Here is a 23309-nt window from a genome sequence, read left to right as displayed (position 1 = left end):
CTGAGAGACATATGGAGGGATCATTTTTAGCTCTTATCAACTCGGTAGCCTTAGTTTTCTTTTGATTATCTAAAATGGAAAGATTGCTTTCTTTCATTGTTTGCCATTTCTTGTTCAGCACTGTTATTGGTAAGTTATGGAGGGGGGGGGGTTAAAATGGGCCTTTTTAGAATCCATTTTGAGCATTGCAGGCATCCACTGTTCTGCTCTTTTTTTTTTAGTGGCTGTGCTGAAAATGTCTGGAAATTGCTTAATTTATATTAGTCCCTGGGAAATTGCTTTTCAGGGGTTAGGTCGGCCGCATAAAATGGTGTGGATTCTGCTCATATTTCTTTCTCTCCCTTCTCTTGTAAAAATGAACCTTATTGGTTTGATGAATAATGCATTGGGACATTCATTTGCTGCTGCAGTGAAAATTAGGCCTGTTTACATACGGTGGTTATGTACACAAAATTGTCTTTTTTTTTGTGTGTGTGTCCATCTTGTGCAGGCCTGTGGAGAAAAAAAAATTCTGCAAAACAAATCTAATTTCTGCGAGTGGAAAACAGGGGTGGTGGGGAGGGGGGGATGAAACTCCCGGGGATTTAATGAATCCATAAATCACAATAGCGCACGGTTTGCCGCACCCTGGTATGTTTGCAGTGTAATTTTGATTTTCATCAAAAATGTAATCTTCTAGTCTACGAGGGTTTTAGTGGCAGCTCGTATGCCGCCTTGAATTTCTAATTTTAGGGCCCTGATCTTTCTGGATTTATTTCTGCGTGATTCAAGTCTGGTGTTATTAAAATTTAATTCACAGCATTAACATATAGATTGAAAATGTTTTTATGGGGGGGGGGGATTGTGGAGAATACAGTATACTATTGGAATTTTACGAGACCGTCGGTTTGTAGCAAGTAGTCTTTGATGTGTATACAGTATATGTTCAAGTGGGGATGCAGGGCTGGGGGGGGGGTTATATATTTCTTCACATTATTGCTTTTTGAAATTATTGGTCAAGCCCCTTACTGGAAGACATTTATTACAAGACGACAAGAAAATGTGCATTTGATTAAGGAAAAGATTACTTTCCGGCCTCGACTCTGGATAATACAAACCAGTGCAGTGATTGAAGTGACCCGTCCCTCCTCCATTTTTAACTCGCTCCTATTTTTACTCCCCCCCTCCTCCGACCTCCCCAGAGTGCAAACATTTTCCAGGAGCCTAAGCAAATTTGTATTTTATATTTGGATTTTCCTTTTCCAGTGTATTTGAATCGCAAAGCAGGGGATTTCTTTTTTTTTGTTGGTAAGGTAAGAACTTAACCTGGGTTGGTGGTAGAATAAAATGGTTTTTCGCCTGAAGAGTGTCCTTCATTATGGTGCACAAGTACTGTAGCTGCACTATGATCCAATATAGGGCAATTATTTCTGGAACCTCAAAAAAGCGCTGGACTCTTAAGAGAGGATGTGCAAGTGTTGTCAAGTGTCTTAAAACAAATTCAGTATGTTTCAAACCATGTGTGTCGAGAAACTCCATATTGATCAAATGCCTGGAACCTACCAAAACAACGTTAGACCTTTTTCGCTTGATAGCAATCAGCAGTAGAACATAGGTAAGTTTCAGGAAAATATTAGCTTTTGACCAGAAAAGGCCAAAAAATTTGCCACAAATATTTTTTTTGCAAAAATCCCAGCTGGACTGGTTGCCACCCAATCGCAGAACTCAAATATCCCAAATATAAAGTGGATTCCAAAACATTTGTTGCTTCTTCTGGGCTCATTACCACCATTTTAGTGTTTTTATTTATTTTTACATGCATTGTACAGTAAACCTTGGATATATCGGATTCAATTGTTCCCACTGGTTTTGTCCCATATAAGGGAAATCTGTTTGCGTATACCGGAAAATGTCCGTTTTACGCATATACCGGATATAAATCGGATTTTATCCGTTATAAAAAGGCACTTCCTTGACTATGTTTCCAATGTACCTGGACGCGCAGGCAACGCTGCAAATGACGTCGTATAGCGGCCTGTCACGATTCGGCGAATCGGAGCACCACGATGCGGCCATCCGATATATGCGAGGGAAATTTAATGGAAATGCATTGGAACGGGAATGGAGATTTTGTCCGAAATAGGCGAAATCCGTTATAAAAAATCCGATATATGCAATGAATTTTTATTGGAAACGCATTACAGAAAAATTGGTTCTTTTTTATCTGTCCGTTGTGAGCGAATTTCCGATATATCCGAGGTTTACTGTATCTTCTTACTTTTCTGTCTTGTGGCTTGCATGTTTCAAAAGAAGGAACAGATGGCCAACGAACGAGAGGCCACGACTGGTATTAACCGATATGGATGACTAAGAGGCCAGGATGTTTTTTTTAGTTATTCAAGGGCCTGCCTGTTGTTGATATTAATTACTAATGTTATCAGAGGTGGTGCTCATGGTGTATTCGCTCCACACTGGTCATGTGACCATTGCGATAATAAGAGGTTTCTTCATTGACAGAACTATTTACAGCTAAAAGCACCCCCACTGTTTTCCATTTTTTTTTCCTCTTTTGAACAATGTGTGTTTCATTTTCAGTCCTATCCAGGCTTACAACATTAAAATAAATAAGTTTTGGCTTCATGCCTGTGAACATGTAATATTTCCATTTTTTTACATCCAACATAAACATATATATGTAAAACGAACCAGTGGAGGTATTGTATTGTACATGTAGTCATTTTCATACATGAGTTGTGTGTGTGTGTGAGGAAACAATGTACTTTGACTGGTAATAGTGTTGCTTTATCATGAAAATAAGACATAATAAACCCCAGCGATGACAATGGAATACACAAACTGGCATTTGGAACGTGCAGTAAAAGAAAATAAAACATTAGGAGATTAGAAATTAAAATGTTGCAATTTGCGTAAAAAAAATACGTAAATAGTCACCCCCCCACCCTTTGCATTCAGCCTTAACTATTTGGCATTTCAAATTGTATACTTTCCATTTGACATTTAAATGTCATGGTTTCCATTTCCATTTTTCCCTTTAAAGCCGCATGTAAACGAGCAGATGCAGCCCAAATGGCCTGGAAGGGGGTTCTAGAAGGGCTCAGGTGCACGTTTCGCACATTCCATTCTTGTTCTTCATTGTTGCTGTTGACGGAGTCGTATTGTGTTGAGCAGCCGCAACAACAATGCATAGCTTTCATTGCTAAGCTATTGCCGCATTGTGTTCTATGCTCATCATCGCACCTTTCCTTTTCCGTATGGTACACTTTAGTGGTGACATCACAACCTTATAACGCCGAATCAGAAGCAGAACACACTATCGAGTGACACGGGAGACAGTCCAGTGGTAAATATTAAGCAATTGGTATGTGCAAGACTGTTTTGGTACCCTTCCAGCCCATTACATGTACTGTATACTGGAGTTAACCAGATTGGGAATTTGTTATTCTTATATGACCATTTTTCCACTCTTTCTGCAATGTCAGTCATCCAGGTTTATCCCAGTTTTGCTCGGTTCATTTTGAGAACATTCTGCTCACATTACTTTTTATAGTCATGTGCTGAAGTGTCAAGCTGTGTAGATTTTGGATAGTTCTGTGAATCTGAGTAGCACAAAGGTATGGGCCATGAAAGGTCCTGTATGAGCAACTTAAGGCAACCTTTTCACCATGGATAACGCTTTTGTTGTCCCCTAATGTCAGTCAGTCAGCATGACTGCATCTATTCGGGGTTTGACTAAAAGAGATGAATGTTTTCCGAACTCATGCAAATGTTGTATTGCGCAGAAAAATGGCGTCCCCGTGGAGGTTTGCATGGATATACTGTAGTTCAGCTTCCCATAGCTGATGAGGCTGGGCCCCATCAAGCATTATGTAAAACAATGTAATATATTGCAGCATCACTGGTAGTGCTTCTGGTTTACCAGCATACCTTGTGGCATTTTTTTTTTGGCCAGAACGCCATCAAGGTTTGTACTCGTATTTGTACAAGCTCATATTCCAAGCTAAACTGATGAAAATCAGATGAGGTTGCAAAAACGCAAAGTAAAGTATTTCCGGTCGTACTTTGTCATTTTTCTGAATAACATGTCCACTTTTCTGTTAACCCATCCAGGAGTCCAGGCTCAGAGGAGGCGGAGTCATGAGTGCGCCAGAGGCACCCAATCCCGGCAAGGAGCAAGGGAGCGACGGGAGCAACGGCAAGCCTTCAACATCAGCCGCCACCAGTAAGGACGCCAACTCCCCTCCCGTCACGATAAAGAAGGAGCCGGGCACCGTGGAGACCAGCAACGGCAGCGTCTGTGATGCCACCAACCCGGCGGAGATTTGCGTCGTCATCGGAGGGAGCGACCCCAAAGGCAGCGGAGGCGGATCTCGTAGAACTCAGACGGAGGGTATGTTCGCCCTTGGCACACCACCTCCAACGAAGAGCACAGACTCATGCATAGGTGTGTTAAATATGTACTGTCATTTCAACAGATTTAACCTTTCTTCACACACCACAAAGTACTGCAAAATATTCATGAAAATTCACTTTGGAAAGCCGGGTCCCTTTTGTGAGAGTTAATCCAAAATGACGGCACAACAAGCTTCTCCCCGACCCTTTTAAGGTTGCTTCTCGGCAATGCTTGAAGTTTGTTGTTTGGTCATTTTGGACTGAAGTTAAAAGAAACAATCCACAACTCTTCACAATGGCATTGACGACAATGTTGATATTCTCATCCAATTACTTGTAAGACTGGATTATACTCGCTAACCACTGCTAAAGTAACACGCGGCAGACCAATGTACGGTAAACACATGCTCCGCTTGTTGCTTACACACATCAAACCATACCGTTAAAACTTGCCTAGGAATCAAACTCTGATGGGGAGTTTTATAGTCTTTTAATTACATTTGGAACTTTTCCTTGTTTTATCCATCGGTATATGACGATAGCATTAGATTACAATGAGGCCTGGAGAGCACCTCTGTCCTCATTCATACAACATTTGCTATAAATTCTATATAGAATTCTATAAGTTCGTACGCACACCTGCACACAATTGTCCCTTGATAAACCACACTCCACCTACAAGTTTGCACAGCGAGATTTACCCCTCATCCCACCCTCGACACACCCACATTTTACCATGTATGGTCAATGCAAAGTACCTCGTGAATACTGTGGCCAAATTTCATGAGCATGAGTTGCATTTCCCTGGATTCACAACTGTCCAAAGAAAAGTGAGAGAGGGAGCACTTATTAGCATATTAGCTCTGTGCCATGCAATCATTTAATTGCTAACCTGATGTTTGTGTTATACTATATGTTTGTCATCCAACACATCATATTATCATGACATCAAATTATGAAGTATTGAAGCACTGCGTTGTGTTTTTCGTATATCGGTTTTATTTTATTTTCATCCGGATATGTGCATAATGGTCAGTCAAATAAATAACAAGACTTTCCACAATGGCGTGATGTTTTCATGCAATGATGGATACATGGCTTCCATAGCGTGTTTATTTCTACAATGTGATTTCACTTCACCGCTTCCAATATGCCGTGTCTCCAAAAGGTGCGTACGCCAACCACAGCGTTGGCCTACCCTTGCGCACACTCTCACGCTAAGTTTATATTTATAAATACCAACTTTTGCGTACGCAACTTTCAAGCCCTGTTTTAGCATCTTTAGCATCTTTTAGGATCTTTATCCTGGCATCTTTATCCTGGCCTGGTATGTTGGTTAATTTCAGTTGCTTTTCTGTGACATTATGCACTGACATGACTTCTCTGTGTAGGTTCCTACATATGCGGAGTCTGTGGGAAGAAGTACAAGTACTACAACTGCTTTCAGACACATGTCAGGGCACACAGAGGTAAAAGACTACATCATTGTTGTTGTTTAAACATGCCCTAAGAAGGCTGCTTTTTCCCACCATATTGTAGAATCTGAAGGCATGGTTGCGGATCTACAACCAGCGCCTAACAGTGAGTATACTTTTACAAAGTTATTTTTTAGGCCGAATAAAAAGCTAATGACGGACCGTCCACCACAGAAGACTACCGTGTGGTGTCGGAGGCCATTTTTTTTCCACATGCACCTTAAAATCCCTCCAAGGATTCATACTGGACGTTTGATTAGGACTAAAAATACTCCTACCTCGAACTTCTGGAGTTATTTTTAAATCTTCCTACATGCGCAATAGTAGGGTAATGTTAAAAAGCACAGCCGGCTTTATGCTGACAGATACAATCTGTTGTTGTATGTATAAAAATACAAACATCTGGAACCAAAAGGTCTGTTTGAATAAGTAGGGCACAGAAGATGCCTGGCAAAATATGATAGATTAGATTCTTAAGAAGGCTTGTATACTTGTCTACTTGATGATTGCGCTCATTAAAATCACATTTTTCAAAATATAACATTCTTATCAGGAAAGTGCAGCGCTTTTAAAGCCACCCAAATAAAATGGAACCGGTTTGGATGTTTTGTTTGAATAGTGTCAGGATTTTCCCACACTTGCTTGCTGAAATAGCCCACAGCCATTCATCAAAACCAATGAGAAGTATCTAAAATCCAGATGGTCAGTTCTATGCCAACATGGTCGCCAGTGGTCTATCTTTAACCTTGTTTTATGGTGATTGTGGAAAATAAAAACAGAACGAAATCAAGGGCTGAATGGCTGTATTCTAGGATTTTAATAGATATAGTTTTTATCCAGATTTATGGGAAGAAAATATTGTAGGATGCTAAATACTATAAGCACAATAAATGATATCCTGACTCAATAAGGTTTGCGCTACACGCTACAGAACATGCTAAATGAGATTTTCCTCATTTGATTGAAATGGCTGCCAGATGTGTCTGGATGCTATGACGGTACAGTTAATGACCCTGCATACACGTACAGTAATCCCTGGTTTATCATGGTAATTGCTTCCGGACACGACCGCATTAAGTACATTTTCGCGAAGTAGGATTCAATATTAAAAGACTGAATATTTTTATAGATGAACAGGGCTCGACAATAACGATGTACAGTAAAGTCTCATTATATCGATATTCTCGGGAGTCGGAAAAAATATCGATATAACCGGACTATCGATATATCCGATCCTGCGCCGAACTGCATTAAAAGTGGGCGATAAATGGGGGATCTTTGATATGGCATGTAATTTTCTCCTTGAGTTCATGGATTGCGTATCTAGCATGCTTTTGTACTGTAGTGAAGTGAAAAATAAACTTATGCATTCAATAAAAACATCTTTACACTTTTTTAATGACTATTTCTTTTCTAAAATTCAACCAATGCAAAATCCTCACGCTTCAGCAGACAAAACCATAAACATTGTAGCAAAAAATTATTGCATTCATTTACATAACACAATTCGGTTAAAGTCAGATGGGTCACATTTTTTTTCAACGTTTATTATTTTCATAACGCACTCTTGCAATAGTGACTCTGAGTAAATATTCAATAATGCACTCGACATTGTTCTATACACACGAGAGAAACCACGAACGCCAGCATGTACATATGAAAAACAGTGATTATTGCAAGCGATAAAAAGATATCTGAATACAACACAATTAAATACATGTATGGAAAACAAAAACTGCAACGTTTACATTACTTATTCTGCAATACTTAAAAAAAATCTTCCATTTTCTTCTGCTTCCCCTTTTCACCTTTTAACACAAAAGATTCAATATTGTTTAACATTTCTACATTTCCTGTATCAATAATTCAATTGTCCGTGCGGATCTTATCTCTAAAACGCTTCACGAGCTTCACAACTCCAATTTATACCTGCTTTCATCCCTTTTGATGTTTACTAGTATTGTAGATTTACTTATCATATTAATCTTTAAGATACAAGTGTATTGATTTATTTCAAACAACAAGAGATTGGTTCTTTGATCAAGCAATACCGTAAGTTTACTTTCATAATTTATCAGTAGTACATCTGAAAACACTAAGTCTATTCACTGAATCTTCCCTCTAAATTATACAAATATTTACTCCTTTACTTCAAAAGATTGTTTAATACTTACCTCATATTAATTACCTGTAATCCTCTAATTACCGTCCGTCGGTGGAAAAGCCGAAACGGTGTTAGCCGAAAATCAAACAATACGCCGTTTACAGATTTCGTTAATGGTGGTATTGAAATCCTTAAGCAAATATTGATTCAGCTTTAAGCTGCTTTTGTATCGATATAAGCAGACCAAATTGGCTGGCGGGAGATCAAAAGGGCATTGTACTAACCGGAACTAATTATATCATAAAAGACTAGAAATTTGCCGGGAAATGAAAATAGTATCGTAATAAGCAGTACTTCGATATAACCGATATCGATATAACGAGACTTTACTGTACACAAATGTTTCTATTCAATGATGTTTCATTGTGGTGCACAACTTAAATAAATATCACTGCTTACTACGACTACGATGTCTAAGGTAGTATGGCATGCCATGTTAACATACATCTTCACAATTTGATCTTTTTAATCATGATCTATGTAGGAAAACAACCACAAGAAATGATAATCATTTAATCTTTATTTGAGATTCTCATGTGATGCCACAAAAAGTTCGGACAAGTAGTTCTCACCTTAAGGATTCCCCATGGGCAAGTCATTTTTGTTTTTAATGTAGAGCCCTGGATGAAGCATAGAAAATCTTTTTGTGACTTTCTAACTAAGGGTTTAAACCTTATTAAAGCCTGAAAGACAGTCATTTTTACATTACCATTATTTATTTACATCACATTAGCGCAGGCTGCAGCATCACTACAGGCGCATGACAGCCAGCCACAGCTAGCATAGCAAGTCACTCCCATGTACCTCAAGTTCAAACGGAGTGGGAAACGATAACAAAAAATCCAAAAACTTACCACTTCCTCACAGAATGAGAGGAACCTTTTTTTGCGCTCAATCTCAGCCGTGTCATGTTGGCACAGCACTGCTGCTTAGCATGTTGGCTACACAGTCTGGAGATCTGGAAGATCTATCTTTGTATCTGTGCTTAGGCATCTCTGTGTGGAGTTTGCATGTTCTTCTTCTGCGGTTTCCTCCCACATTCCACAAAATATCTATGTTGGGTTAATTGGAGACTCTAAACTGTCCATAGATGTGAATGTCAGTATGAAAGGTTGTTTGCCCTGTCAATGTACCGTCTCTCGCCCTAAGTCAGCTGGGATAGGCTCCAGCATACCATTGCGTCCCTAATAGACCAGCGGTATAGAAAATGAATGCATGTTTTCTGAAATGTTTTACAGTTTCTCGCCAATATGTAATTGGGAGATGCACTATCCATCCACCAGAAATATGTTAATATATGGAGATTGTTGGTGGAAATGCATGGTTTACAAGGCAGGGAAATGACAAACTCTCCACATTCCATGCTTGATATTTAGTGTTACTGTAAGAATAAGGTGGGCTACAGAAAAGCAAGACATTACTGCTTTGCCGTCAGCCATTTGTCACATGGATTTGCACAATGATGGCTCCTCGGCATCGGACCCGAGTGATTGGAAATAAGATTGAAATTGATTTCTATCTTCCATTGGCTGTTTTTGGCATGCTGTTTATGCAACAGATGGCTCATGGCGAGGATTTCACTGTGCCAAGAGGTGCTTTGAGTGTTCTGTTGTTAACAGCCACCTGGCTGAACTGCCTTCCCTAATGTGGCCAAATTAGCAGCCTTAATTTAATGTTCTTTTAGCCTGCACACCTGACTTGATATTCCTAACAAGCTCGGAAGATAAACAAGGAGATATCCTATTAGTGCAATGATGTTTTCAGTTGTTTTTTGTTTTTTTTAAACCTTGTATCTGCCCTCTGTGTCAAATATTCTCTTGTAGTTTTATCTTGCTATTATTACTGTTTAGATTCCGTTGTCCACAAAATACTGCCTGTCAGGTTAAGGATGTTATTGTCTGTGTGGCCCTCAATCAACAAATGCTAATTTCTTTCTCTATCTGCTCATCTGTTAGGTAGCTTCCGTTACTCCTGTGACATCTGCGGCAAGAAGTATAAATACTACAGCTGCTTTCAGGAACACCGTGACCTGCATGCAGTAGATGGTAAAAACTCAGGCTTCTTGCTGCACACTTTGCATGGCAAATTTCATTGGGGAGGGGGTGGGAACTGTACAAAAATATATATTTTTTAAATTAATTTCTGAAAAATACATCCATCTCTTTGCCCCGCCCACTTCAGATCCATATGAGCAGGTCATGCTGCCTGTCGACGGCCTTAAAGAAGAGGAGCCCATTGAAGCCTACCATAAAATTGGACCAAGTAAGACTATTTAATGTACTTTGTTCATCAGATCCCATAACTTGTTATGTGCAACTTGGGCATAATTAAGATAATGGTATCAGTGCCACACTAAAATAATATGACCCATACATACATACACACAGACCCAATCAAAAGACCAGCGAAACAGCTAGAATGTACCTTTTGCACATTTGGATCCTAATTAGGTTCTAAGTAGAGCTACAATACGCAAAAGCAAAAAGGGGGAGTGTGACAAAAAGCACTTTGAAAGTCATTTATTGAACACAACAAACTGAAATAGGCTGTTTATCAGCTGATCAAAAGACCATTGCTCAAAAAACTCTCCAAACCAGAACAAAACAAATTTCTCAGTAGGACTCGGTAATGAGTAGCTCCACCGTTCTTGTTAATCACTTCAAAAATTAGTTTGGGCATGCTTGAGGCGTGTGTTTCCAAGAGGCTAAGTGGTGAAGATGGAGCCGATGGACATTTTTATTAACTTCCCTAGCCATCCATCCCCAAATGTTCTCCCTGAAGAAGTACTTGGTCAAGCCAACATTGGGAACTGCAGCGTTGTCCTGTTGAGGAACCCAGTTGTTGCCACACAGACCAGGATCCTCGGTCATGAGGGATGCCCGCTGCAACATCCGCACTTAACCATCCACACCGTTTTACGACCCTGCACCACCCAAAGCTCCAGTGTTCCACTGAATGAAAAAACCTTTTTAATGATGGAACCCCCCCTACCAGGTGGATCTCCTTGGAAGCCACCTTTCAATGTCCCATGTTTGATGTTCCCTGCCAAATCTAAACGGGCAATTCCGTGGCGTCGAAGAAGACCAGGTCTTTGATTTCCTGCAGATGGCGTCTGATGGTTATTGCTCTTCAGTCGGCACCAGTAGGGGCCTTAATTTGGGTCCAGGACCGCCTTGTGTCTTCACAGACAGCCAATGGGATCTTCCGCAGGTGTAACTCCATTTGGGTCCATTTCACTGTTTTTGTTCCGTAATTCTCAGGACCTTTCTAAAATGTAGAATGACTTAGTTTGTCCGTCCTCAGCAGCAGTGGCTCGCTACCAGAGGCTTTGCTCATGCAGCTCCACCATCTGACCACCTTCAAGAAGAGAACGCTTCTTAGCTTAAGCCACCAGGAGGGCATGGCCGTGTCAAATGAGAATTTTGAGCAGATTTTGGCTTTTACAGCCTGTGGTTTTAAACGTTTGATCGGGTGAAAAACAACCTATTTCACTTTATTTAGGATTATGTCTTGTAATTACTATTTCCAAATGTTTTTGTCTCACTCCCCCCTCCTGTTTTTGTATATTGTATCTCTATTTAAAACCTAATTAAGATCCAAATGTTCTAATCGCATATTCTAAATATGCTATTTTTTTGACTGGTCTTAAGATTTAGATCCGACAAAGCTTTTTGTCATTAGTTGTTTGAATCAGCATTTCAGCGGTTTCTCTTTTATATCGTGCCTTTTTGCTCCATATTCCCATTTTTGCTTTGTGTTTTAATTTTATTTCTACTATGTGCCAGAGGCTAATTAAAGAATGAGCCTTTGAACACCCCTGGTCCATTTTGTTCCGTGTATAACCACGTACATAAGCACTTTGAAATATGAACTGATATGTGGCATTGTCTTTTATTTATTCCAGCTGTGTGTTTTGTTGTCTGCAGAAACGGGTAGCTTTGTTTGCGAGTTCTGTGGGAAGCAGTACAAATACTTCAACCCATACCAGGAACATGTTGCCCTTCACACACCGATGAGTAAGCCCATGTTTTCGCTGTACTGTTATTGCAACAATGTCTAACCTGAACCGTTCATGTCTTTTGAAGACCTTGATTGACTTATGAAGTTGATGATCATCTTCTTCTGCAAACATACAGACTGTGTGTGGTGTGTTGTTGAGTGAGCTAACACATTTAGAAGAAAAAACAAATAAAGCAAAGAAAAAAAATCAGTAATGAGTAACTCCCATGAAAAACAGATTACCAGTTCAGTGAGGTCTGGCTGGTGTTGGTCCAAAAACACAATTCTTGACACGTGTAGAAATAATATGTACGCACCTGACTCTTGTGAACCTATGCTCAAATGTAATGGCCATTACAATCTGTGCTGAATTTCACCTTTTCCTACTTAGGCTCTTTTGATCTGAAGACGTCACGGGTGCAGGAGTGCGGCAGCTTGGACATGAGTAAGTTTGGCCACAGCCAAACTGAGAGGATAAAAAGTAAGCAAGCATTGTTTATTCTAAAGCATTCAAAAGAACACTATCAGAGTTTCCGCCACATGCATTTTGTATACACGGCACCCATTTTGACCTTTTGAATACGATTGTATGCGTCGATGTTGCATTTTGCCTGTTCCAGTTTTGAGGCCAGTCTCTACGTGACGTGCACCTCCGACTGCCTGTACGACCTGTAGTACATTATTTCATTCAGAACGTGAACCACTTCTCCGATTTTGGATCCACATTTGGAATAAAAATGACCCCCCCTTTCTCTTTGTAATAACCATTATTCCATCAAACAGCAGGGGTGTCCAAAGTGCAGCCCGTGGGTTTGTTTATTGTCGTGCGGCACATCATAGATGATGGCGAGGTGCATTCACGGACATGCTGAAAATCACAACACCTTTTTTATTAAGTGTGGTCTAGAGAGACTGTTGATGGATATTCATATCTCTCACTGATGTAACTGTTACTGTGAAAGTACAATTTGCCGCATTGAAGTATGCTCGATAATCCCAGAAAATAAATCTCCACTCGGAACACGTGAATTCAACTTGTGTTACTTGGTGTCTTTGAACGCAACACTTTACGGCTCACGATAATGCTGATAAAGTGTGATTGAAATGTTCTGTTACTGTTAAAAAAACTACTACAAACACATTTACAGGCATTTATTTGAAAACTAATTTGATTAAAATGTTTACTCATTTCACAGCTGTATTTTAAAAACATGTAACTTTTTACAAAATTTAAAAAAGGACACCCCTATGATTTTTCAATGTGGGGGTGGTGAGTACTCGACAATGTATTTAAGCATGACGGGGCTGCATTGTGGACACATTGTGAAGTAGGTATTTATCATTAGTGTAATTACATGCTTGTGTAATTGTCTAGGGGCCTGTCAGGGTGACACATGACGTTATTAGCAATAAGATGGATTGCATTGAGCAAATGAAGGAGCCCAGTGAAAAGTGAATTGTCCGGTGATGTGCAGGCTGGGTGGCTTTGCCTCAAAATGCGAACACTCAGAAGGCGCCATTTGACCATAGTTTTCTCTGAAGTTGAACAAATCTTATACATTTCAGCTGAAAGATGAGACCTTTGCACTTGCATGACTTTGAAGTATGTGAAAATGTTACTTAAAAAAAATAAAGAGTGTGAAGTTAATTAGGGTTTTATGGTAGTGACAAGTTGATTCTGGAACAGATTATTTCTTTTTCCATTGTAACCTATATTTCATTGTTTTTTTTGTTAAATCACAATCTAAAAGTACAAACGGAAACTCAATACCAACAAACCATCAAACGGCAACTGTCATACAAAGTCATTGACGTTGTTTTATGATACATGACAAGCCCCAGCCTTCCAAAACTCTTTTCTAGATGAGCACTTTGCCATAAAGATCTATTTAAAGCGTGCGCACGTCTTTTAAAAAAGTGGGTCAAAAAGACGGGGAGTGAAGAGCAGCAATTTAAACTCATGTGTGATGAGCTTAAATGTGATCATTTGATGAGACGATGATTGATTTGCCGCGACTATTGATTGAAATGATGTTAAAAAAAATTACTATTGCACATTTTACCCCATCTTCACAGTCACGGTGGCTTATAAAGTGAAACACCCTTTGAATTATCCACAATATACCTCACTGCAATTCGATTCTCTTGTTTTTTTTTGCTATTTACGCAGACAGTCACTTCAGACGGAAAGTGGAGAATGCATTACAGTCGAGTCTGGTGGACACAAACAGCTCACAGAATTCAAGCGGTGAGTTTTTAGACTCCAAATTTCCATTTTGTGTTTGCCAAAATGTCTATTGAATAGTTTTTTTTGCCTCCTATGCATCCTGTTGTTTGTACGTACAGCTTTGTTCATGCCTCAAAAGGCGCAGATGGGTGTGGTTCTATTGCTTTATTATCTGTAAGCTATTATTTCTATTTGTTTACATTAATGGTGGCCAGTCGTATCAGACACATTTTAAATCAAATGAAATTAAGCAAAATACAAATACAACAGCATCTTTGCACTGAAACTCCCATTTTCCTGTTTGCAGGAACTCCGAGCCCTCTGGTGGCCACTTCCTTCCCTACACCTCAGAGTAAGTCCTCCCCCCCACCATCCCCGACCCCACCTTTTTGGCTATAAACAAATTACAGTATGCGCATGCAGCAGCTCTCCCCATTTCATGTCACCTTTATTTCTCTGCGAGCCATTGTGATTCTCCTCATGCTGCATTTGCTTTCATCACCATTGGGAGGATTTCTATTTAAGGGGGTGAACATTAGCTTTATTGTACATTTGGAGAACGCTTAGATCAGGGCTTTTCTAAGCGTGAGCCTCAGAGAACATAAAACAGGGGCCCCCCTTTACTCCCCACCCCCTGATCTAAACACTCTAAATCAGGAGGTCTCAACTGGTTTCCCCTTGGGACCTATATTTCCCATTAGTCGTTAAGTCAACACTTATTTTAATTGCTCTTACCCTTTGAAAACATAAACATTTTGGATTTTTTATGTTAATAAAGTACATTTCAGAAGGAATAAAAGAAAAGGGCGAGGTTATTTTGCTATATCAGAGGTATCCAACGTTTTCCCAGCGTGGGCTGCATACAGAAAAACTGAAGGATCCGGGGGGCCAAGGTTGTGCATGACAGATGCTAAAGCAGTCCAATGTAGGTCAGTATAATGCTAAGCTATCGGAAACAAAACATCACATCTTAACTTTGTTGTCAAGGTGGCAAAACACATTAGTGTAATATTGAATAATTATCAATTATTGATATTTTTGTGACTGTGCCAAGGCTTAGTTAATGTAATAAGTTCTTCCTTGTGTGTACAAAAATAACTATATTTTAATGAATGAAAATCATTTTCAAATAAAATATTAGAATAATGTCTTTTGGAATATGAATTGTAGACTTGAAAATACTTTATTATACTTGGACATTTTTCCACCATTCATTCCTAAAATATGGGCTACCTCATTTTACAACCCTCACAATAGTCAATAATTCCAATAAATTCTAATAAAAAATAATAAATATTATTATTGCCAGGCATTTTTAGTTACTGTGTTAGCAGTGGCACAAAAAGTCCAAATTCGATGCTACTTTTTGTATTACATCCTCACCTTATTTTCTACTTCACTGTACACTAAATGCTTTTTAGGAAAGACGTTGATCATGTAGCTGAAGTTACTCTAGGAGATTTGTCTTTAATTTTTCTCAAGCTGCTGCACTTTCCCTGAAGCCCTCTGGTGCTCTTCTGAAAATTTCTCACATGTGTTTTTATTTTGTGGCTATTTCCCTGTTCCTATAGCAATAGGATAAACCAGAGTTAAGAGAGAGTAGGATAGGGATGGAGGTCGCATCGTTAATATGGCCCCGGCATGAATTAAGTAAACGTTTATACTCTGCAAAGTACTTAAAATCTTGCCAGCTGCATCTCCAATTTAGATGCTTTCGTCTGCCAATAAGTAATGGCAAAAGCAATCAGTGAGACCTTGGTAATATTGATATTCTTTGGCCAAATACGACACAGAGCCACAATGGAGGCAGCTGGACTGAGATGCATTAGCGCTAGCGTTTTTGTCACCGCTCTTCTGGGCCTTGTGATTTTTTAGAACCCTACACTTGTGGTGCCTGTGGCATCCAGTTCCAGTTCTACAACAACCTGCTGGAGCACATGCAGTCCCACGCTGGTGAGTCCACAACCACAAATGCATGTTGAGCTCGACAGCGAAAAACAAATAATCGATTTGGAAGTCTGTATGGTTAAGCATGTTGGAGGCGTGGAGTTGATTTGAATTGAGTTGTGTGGGGGTTGTTGCAGATCTGCTTCTGGGGGCAGCTGGTTTGGGTTCTACAAAGGGTAGCTGTGCAATTATTGAATTGTAATATACCATGTTAACGTTTTTACTTGAGCTGAATCATTGTATGTGCAGCTTTGATTGGCCAGTTATACAACACCCAGGCTTCATGATTACCACCAACGCCTGCTGTTTTTAGATATCGATAAAAGAATTGCTTTTGAAATGCAATTTTAACATTTATTTTCCTCCCTGAGTTTCGTTTTTTTCCATGTATATCCTTAGCCTTTTATTTCTACCATCACACTCACCCTTTCTACCTTTTTTATGATTTATTGTTTATTTGACTAATGAGATATTGTCACAGCTGATCTTTTTCTCCTACTGTGTTCACTCCAGCCGACAACGAGAACCACACCAAAGGTGACTCTCCAAAAATCTCCTCAGCCTCGGGTCCACAAGAGCAGCTGTGGAGAGTGTCCCCGGCCCAGGCCGCCCACCCCTCAGTCAAACTGCAGATCCAACCTCAAAGTGTCGCCCAGAGAAACCACAGTATCAGCCGTACGTTCTCGAAAGTATTGTTCCCTGTAGTGGGGATCTACACATACAGTGGTCACTTAGAATTAGAGGTGTGTATTGGCAAGAATCTGGCGATACGATACGTATCACAATACTAGGCTCACGATACGATATATCACAATATATCACAATACTGTTAGCAAGGCGATAGTTTTTTCGTTTTTCTTGTAGTTAAAGACTATTTCCTTGGAAAAACTGAATTACACCAGCAATATGCACTTACTAAACACATTTTTATTTGATTAGAACAGGATGTTATGCTGTATCACAAACTTTCCTCTGTAAAAACTTGTAGCATTTGGATAAATAAAGCTTTAACATCCAGCTTTAAATAATAAAAAAAACATAAAAAACAAATAAATTAAATGATGTCTCAAGATCCTGCTCAAATTTTCACATTCTATTAGCTGTGAAAAAATACAGAGTATACAGTCCCTGACTTATCCACCATCAGAACAGTATTTTTGTGGAACAAAGTAACTAACATCAGTAAAAAGTCCTTTTAGGATGGTTGAAATAACCATTATTTAACAAAATAGTGATATCAATTTGAAAAACAAAATACCTGCAATATCACAGTACTACTTTTGTAGTATACAAAAGTACCTTCGCATTGCTTGCTAGCGGCAGGTCCTAATGGTGTCTCGCTAAGTGGACTCGCAGATTTGTCGTGTTGCCTGAATACTTTATTCGAGCACGACACATTTTACAAACGGCATAAGTTTTGTAAATTTCTGCACACTCTACTTTGTGTAGAAATCCAAAATGTGTCCACACTTCAGTCTTGTACGCCGCAGGGGCCGGTTTTATGTGCTGGCATTCTGCCATGTTGAACTGTGTTTATGCGTGAATCTCGTTCTACGTCCTTGCCTAATTGACTACGTAAGTGCTGCCACCTAACGATCGGAGGTTTAAATTAAAATCAGAAATGAACCTTTCCCGTATCTGCACTTGAATAAATACCGTATACAGTCTATGATAAATCCCTGAAAATATCGTTATCATCCTTTTTAATATGAATGCCGTATTATGGAACAAAGTATCGCGATATATCGCCGAAACGATATTTTCTTACACCCCTACTTAGAATACCAACTAAAGGGGTTAGCCTGGGATATGTAGAGGGTTGTTTTAAATTTGTGTCAGTACGTTCTATGCTTTCTCTGTTCTATTTTTATCCTTTCCTTTTTTGATGTTTTTACCTTTCTAAATGTTGTTTCTTTCTTGCGTCCAGAGAACAATGGCCTACCTGAGAAGGAGCGACTACAGGTGGCCGAGCGTCTCTTACGGGTAATGTGCTCCGATCTCAGCATGCTCAACGTGCTGAACAGCAAGGACTTCCTCAAGCTGGCACAAACGCTGGTGGACACGGGAGCCCGTCACGGAGCCTACTCCACCCGCGATGCCCTCGGCAACATGAGTGCCTTGGCGCTGCGCCAGCTGCCTCGCATGTACAACCAAGTCAAAGTCAAGGTCACGTGCGCCCTCGGCTCCAACGCCTCGCTGGGCATCGCCGTCACGTGCCACTCTCAGACGTCGGGCCCGGATGCCTGCTATGTTCTCACAGCCTATCAGGTGGAGGGCTCCAGACTGAAACGCTACGTTCTTGGCGTGAGGGAGGCGGAGCTGAGGGAGGGACCCGAGCAGATCCACCACTGGGTCCAGAATGTCCTGTCTGAGTTTGTCATGTCAGACATTCGCACTGTGTATGTGGCAGAGCCCCGGGTATGGGCTGCTGGATTTGGGGCTTCCCCGCTTGGGGGCGGCGGACGTGGGCGGATCTGCTTGCGCTGCGCAGGGTGCTCGCTCGGTGCCGTTGTCCAGGCTGTGCTGGGGAAGCGTAGCCTCCAGGCTCGAGGGCTGCACGAGCTGGCCGAGCTGCTCTCCACGTGCAGAGACATCTCCTCCTCCACGACGCTGGCTCTCAGGGAGGAGCAGTACACCAACACCTCCTCAAGTTCCACAGAGGACGGCGCGCAGGGAAGCCCCTCCCAGTGCCCCACCCCTCCCTGCTGGGATCGTACTGCTGAAGCTCTCCTGCAGGTCCACTCTCACTTTGAGCAGATCTGCGAGACTTACGGGCGCAGCAAGTCTACGGCGCCTCTTCTCCAGGGCCTCAACAAGCACTTGTTAGGAACGCTGACTTGCCTGCTGGCCCCGCTGCGACTGGCGGCACTGGAGCTGAGCAGCCAGAGGAGGCCGACCTTGCAGCAGGTGCTTCCTGTCTACCTTCGCCTGGAGAAGTTTTTCACATCCAAAGCAGGAGAGGCTGGGACCGGCATGGCTAGCAAACTCTGTCACTACTTCCTAGAGGCACTGAAGGAGAACTTCAAGGTAGTGTGTATCTCAATTTTTATGACTTTGTAGCGTTTGTAACATCATGCTCATTGAGAACGACTCAATAGCGCCTCTGCAGGTTGCAGCCAAATAGTTGCTTCAATTGCTTAAATGAACCAACTACACGCTATGAAAACGAATCTTAAGATTAAGAAAGTGATTAATCAGTTAACACATCTTGTTATGTACACATGATGACCATGTCCTATCTCCAGGTGGAGCGAGCCCACCAGGTGGCAATGGTCTTGGACCCTCAGCTAAAGCTCCGCTCAGTCCCGGCTTACCAACACGAGGACATCATCTCCCGAGCATGTGAACTTGCGGCTGAAACCAAGGACGCGGGTATATCTGGCGCCAGTGGGTCGTGCACAGAGGAACGGGACACTGACGGCCCGCCAATGCCTAAAATAACCCGCGTGGAGGGCGCCGGCAACAACGGCAGCACCTCCGTGGGGACAGTGTCCACCAACGACGAGAGTCAAAGCCAAGTCCGACAGGAGATCTTCCAGTACCTGGCAGAGCCTCTTCTCCAGGGCACCACCGATCTCTTCCAGTACTGGAGTTCCACAGTGGGTGACAAGTTCCCCAGGCTGGCCCGCCTGGCGCTGTGGCTCCTGGCTGTGCCCGCCGTGGGCATACGCAGCGAATGCGTAACGGTGTGCGAGCAGAGCCTGGCGATGAAGAGAAGGCAGCAGGTAACCGCAGAAGAGATGAACAAACTCATTTTCCTTCGCTCTAATATGGGCTAACCAACCAAACCTTGACCACCTCCCCCTTCACCCAGGGACTTTTATTTATATAGGCTTAGACCGACTGTAAACTTATATATGTGTATGACAGATGAAAAAGATGTTTTTAGGTTGCAAGCACCTGTAACAACAAGGCTTATCTCATTCTGTATTTCACACGGAGATGTTCAGTATATTAGGCTCACATTGACGACTGTCTCGCCTCAAGACTAAACCGCTTTAAAGGCTACATGCTGTTAAGGGATGGCCGGCAAGGGCAGTAAACCTCAAGATTGGTGGAGCAAATACAGTAGCTTATACCGTAGACGACAAAAGGGTCTGAATTTTCACTGCCTTTTGCGCATCTTCATTTTCAGATTTGTGGTTAATGGCAGCGAAATGTGTTTTTATTTCTCGACGACTTATTTCTAAAGCACTTGTTGTTTTTCCTTCAAAAGGGTTCAAACACTCATTACAATCTTAGACTGGATTTACACTGTGGACAATTCCGATACTACAGTTTTAACCTTGGTTCTATTCCATAAGCTCAAATGAGACCGAATACATTTTTTGCACTTTTACCTTCTTTGAAGACTAGTTGGTGAACCTGGTGATGTTTGGCGGGTGGACGGGTAGGGCGGAAGAGCCATGCGGACGCCGTTTCACTCTCGTCTGTTATAAACATAACTTTAAAGCAGTGTTTTTCAACCTTTTTTGTGCCACGGTACGTGTTTTTACATTGGAAAAATTTAGCGGCACACCACTAACCACCTCACGTGCATCACTAACTCTATTGGAGGAACGAAGCAATCAGCTACGTGTTGCCACACGGACGAATATTTAATTGCTGTGCCAGTCTTTACACCATGGACACTCGACAATTACATAATATTTGCAGAAAATGATAAATAAATGTTAACTTAAAAAAAACTATATTGGATAATTCCTGATGATAATAATAATAATGATTTCTCATGGCACACCAGTTGAAAATAACTGCTTTAAAGAGTGAACGGTTGAAGCTTTATACTTCGATCCTATACTAAGGAAATTTAAAACTTCATCATCCTTACAAACACCAACTCCCCTTTCTGCTTCCTCGTCCCGTTCTTTTCTTCGTTAACGCTGCTACATGTGCTAGCCACACGCTTGGCTCGCACAGAAAGGACACAACTGTAGTTTGGTTTTGCAAGTACTTGCATAGCATCGAGTGTACTTCATATATTTAAACCACAAAGCAGTATTTGCTAGTTCATCATGGAACAACATACCTGCTGTCAATTTGGACCTTACTTCATTTGTCAGTGTATTATTTACCGACAAACAGCACTAACATTAATATGGTAGATCTTTACGCCGGCCCCCCTTCCCCGGTTACTCATAGGACTACATTTTAGTAGTCTCTAACATCAAGCGGACGCTTTCCTTAGGCAATAAGCGATATCGTGGCACACAGGGCACACAACCGAATCCACCCAATCTACTGTTGTAATCGTTCACCGTTTTTTGCCCACCTCAATCCCCTCGCCCCAACTGTGACTTCCACCAGCAAAATGCAGCTTGGCATTTGCAACAAACAAAAACGGCTTGTTTTCTCTGGTGTTTTAATCTCCAGTTTGTGTTTTGCAGGCTAATACCTCCTGAATGATACATTTGGTTCCGATGGCCTTATGTCATTTATCTTGTCGTGTGAAACCCAACAAACCAACGTGGAAAAAACATGCCTTCATTTTTGATCATGCATTGCCTTTTTTTGTCAACAACCTCAATTCTTTGTTGCTCTGCTGTTTTCAAAGCAAGGTATCACTTCTTCAACAACGCCCTCTCGTGGTCAAAGGCAAGACCTGCAACACGGACAAATCTTTTGACCTGATAAGTGCTTCTTTTCTCCCTCATGGATGACGTGGTGTTTATCAATTCGATACTAACCTGCAATTGTCTTTCATTTTAACATTGGAGCAGGCCAGGGGTGATGCTCAAAAATATTTGGACAGTAAAAAAAATACCTGTATTTTATTGACTTTACACCACGCATCCATACATCCATTCTTTGTAATATTCATGAATGTTTTATTTAGATATTTTTTAAACATGTAGGTTACTAAAAAATACACTGATTTCTACCATGCAATATTTGAATATATATCTATTTTTTAATGGTGTCATATTCCTTGTGAGTAACTTGATTTTGTGATTAGGGTTGGGGGCATTTGACTAAATGTCCTCATCAGCTCCGGGAATTAAGTAATGATTTTATGTTCAGAAATTTGAATGGATGCAGTTAATTTTTATTTGGCTGGGATAGGCTCCAGCATGCCCGCGACCCTCGTGAGAATAAGCCGTACAGAAAATGGATGGATGGATGGAAGGACAATTACGAACATGAGACCGAACCAACAGCGCCCCTGCTGGTGGCAGCCAAATGGTGCACTCCACTCAGTTCACTCAATTCCACCAGTTGATCCATTATTATTTGTATTGATATTCATTCTGCTCCTTTTTCCATTGCAGTCTGCCAGTTGAAATATTTTGTAGATATCGGGTAAAAATGTGCTGCTGATATTGAAACGTTTGGTTTGATAGGAAAGAAATCAAACCGACGGTTTTTTCGCTTCGAAGGAACAGATGAAGGGATTTTTTTTTTAAATGTGTTTTAAATAGGATTTGCTCTCGGACGACATGCCATTGTTGACGTCACAGCGTCACCCTAGAACGAGCATTCCTCGCGTTGCTTCGATGACGATTCTATCTTAAGCTAATTATGCATGCTTTTATTAATAAGAGTACTGATTCTATTATCAAGTTGAAAGCCAGTGTTCTTTTATTTTTCTTTTCATGTCAGACGACTGAATTCGAACCTCTGGTCGGGGTGGGCGAGGTACTGCTGTGGTTGGGGGGGGGTGTACAATACAGTACAGTACAGTACATGGAAGAGAACTGCTGTTTTGTGCCACAGGGGGGCGCCATCATTTCAGAGACACAGTAGGGAGCACCTGCGATAACATTATACCTCTTTTTTCTACAGTAGCATTTCAAAGAAAAAAAAAGTTTTTGATATGATAGAAGAAAAAGTCAACTTAGATACTGTTATTAGCCGATGGAAGTTTATTCTGTGTCGGGTCAGGATTTTAACTTATTCAGACTTCAATTGTAAAAACTAATATGGTATGCTAACATGGAGATGTGCTCATCCTGCATTATCCAATCAGGTTAAGAACGTGTGTTGCTTTCATTCTACTTTGCAGGCATTGCTTCCTTTTCTACTGTTCAACGCCACATCTTTGATCCATGTCTTTATTATTATTTTTTTTAATCGCACTTTTTGCCACTCCTGTGTAGATTCCAATCTG

General features: G+C 40.9%; 1 protein-coding gene across 7 annotated transcripts in view; it reads left to right on the top strand.

The window, feature by feature from the left end:
- The window catches only part of znf618 (zinc finger protein 618), a 51817-nt gene extending 29701 nt beyond the window's left edge, over positions 1–22116 (top strand). For 3 of the 7 annotated variants that reach the window (XM_058065058.1, XM_058065059.1, XM_058065063.1), the window contains 13 exons: positions 4108–4441; positions 5781–5858; positions 5929–5970; positions 9984–10073; positions 10210–10290; positions 11955–12044; positions 12419–12508; positions 14198–14275; positions 14562–14606; positions 16130–16207; positions 16715–16876; positions 18129–19228; positions 19447–22116. In XM_058065058.1, the coding sequence (XP_057921041.1) occupies positions 4108–4441; positions 5781–5858; positions 5929–5970; positions 9984–10073; positions 10210–10290; positions 11955–12044; positions 12419–12508; positions 14198–14275; positions 14562–14606; positions 16130–16207; positions 16715–16876; positions 18129–19228; positions 19447–19980 (2802 nt within the window). In that variant the 3' untranslated portion in view covers positions 19981–22116. The remainder of the gene's footprint in view (positions 1–4107; positions 4442–5780; positions 5859–5928; positions 5971–9983; positions 10074–10209; positions 10291–11954; positions 12045–12418; positions 12509–14197; positions 14276–14561; positions 14607–16129; positions 16208–16714; positions 16877–18128; positions 19229–19446) is intronic. The other 4 variants (XM_058065061.1, XM_058065064.1, XM_058065060.1 and 1 more) reach the window with 4 other exon arrangements.
- Positions 22117–23309: the final 1193 nt, after the last annotated feature.

Source organism: Doryrhamphus excisus, chromosome 2 (genome assembly GCF_030265055.1).
Source record: "Doryrhamphus excisus isolate RoL2022-K1 chromosome 2, RoL_Dexc_1.0, whole genome shotgun sequence".
Taxonomy (NCBI): domain Eukaryota; kingdom Metazoa; phylum Chordata; class Actinopteri; order Syngnathiformes; family Syngnathidae; genus Doryrhamphus; species Doryrhamphus excisus.
This window is presented reverse-complemented; position numbering and strand designations above follow the sequence as displayed.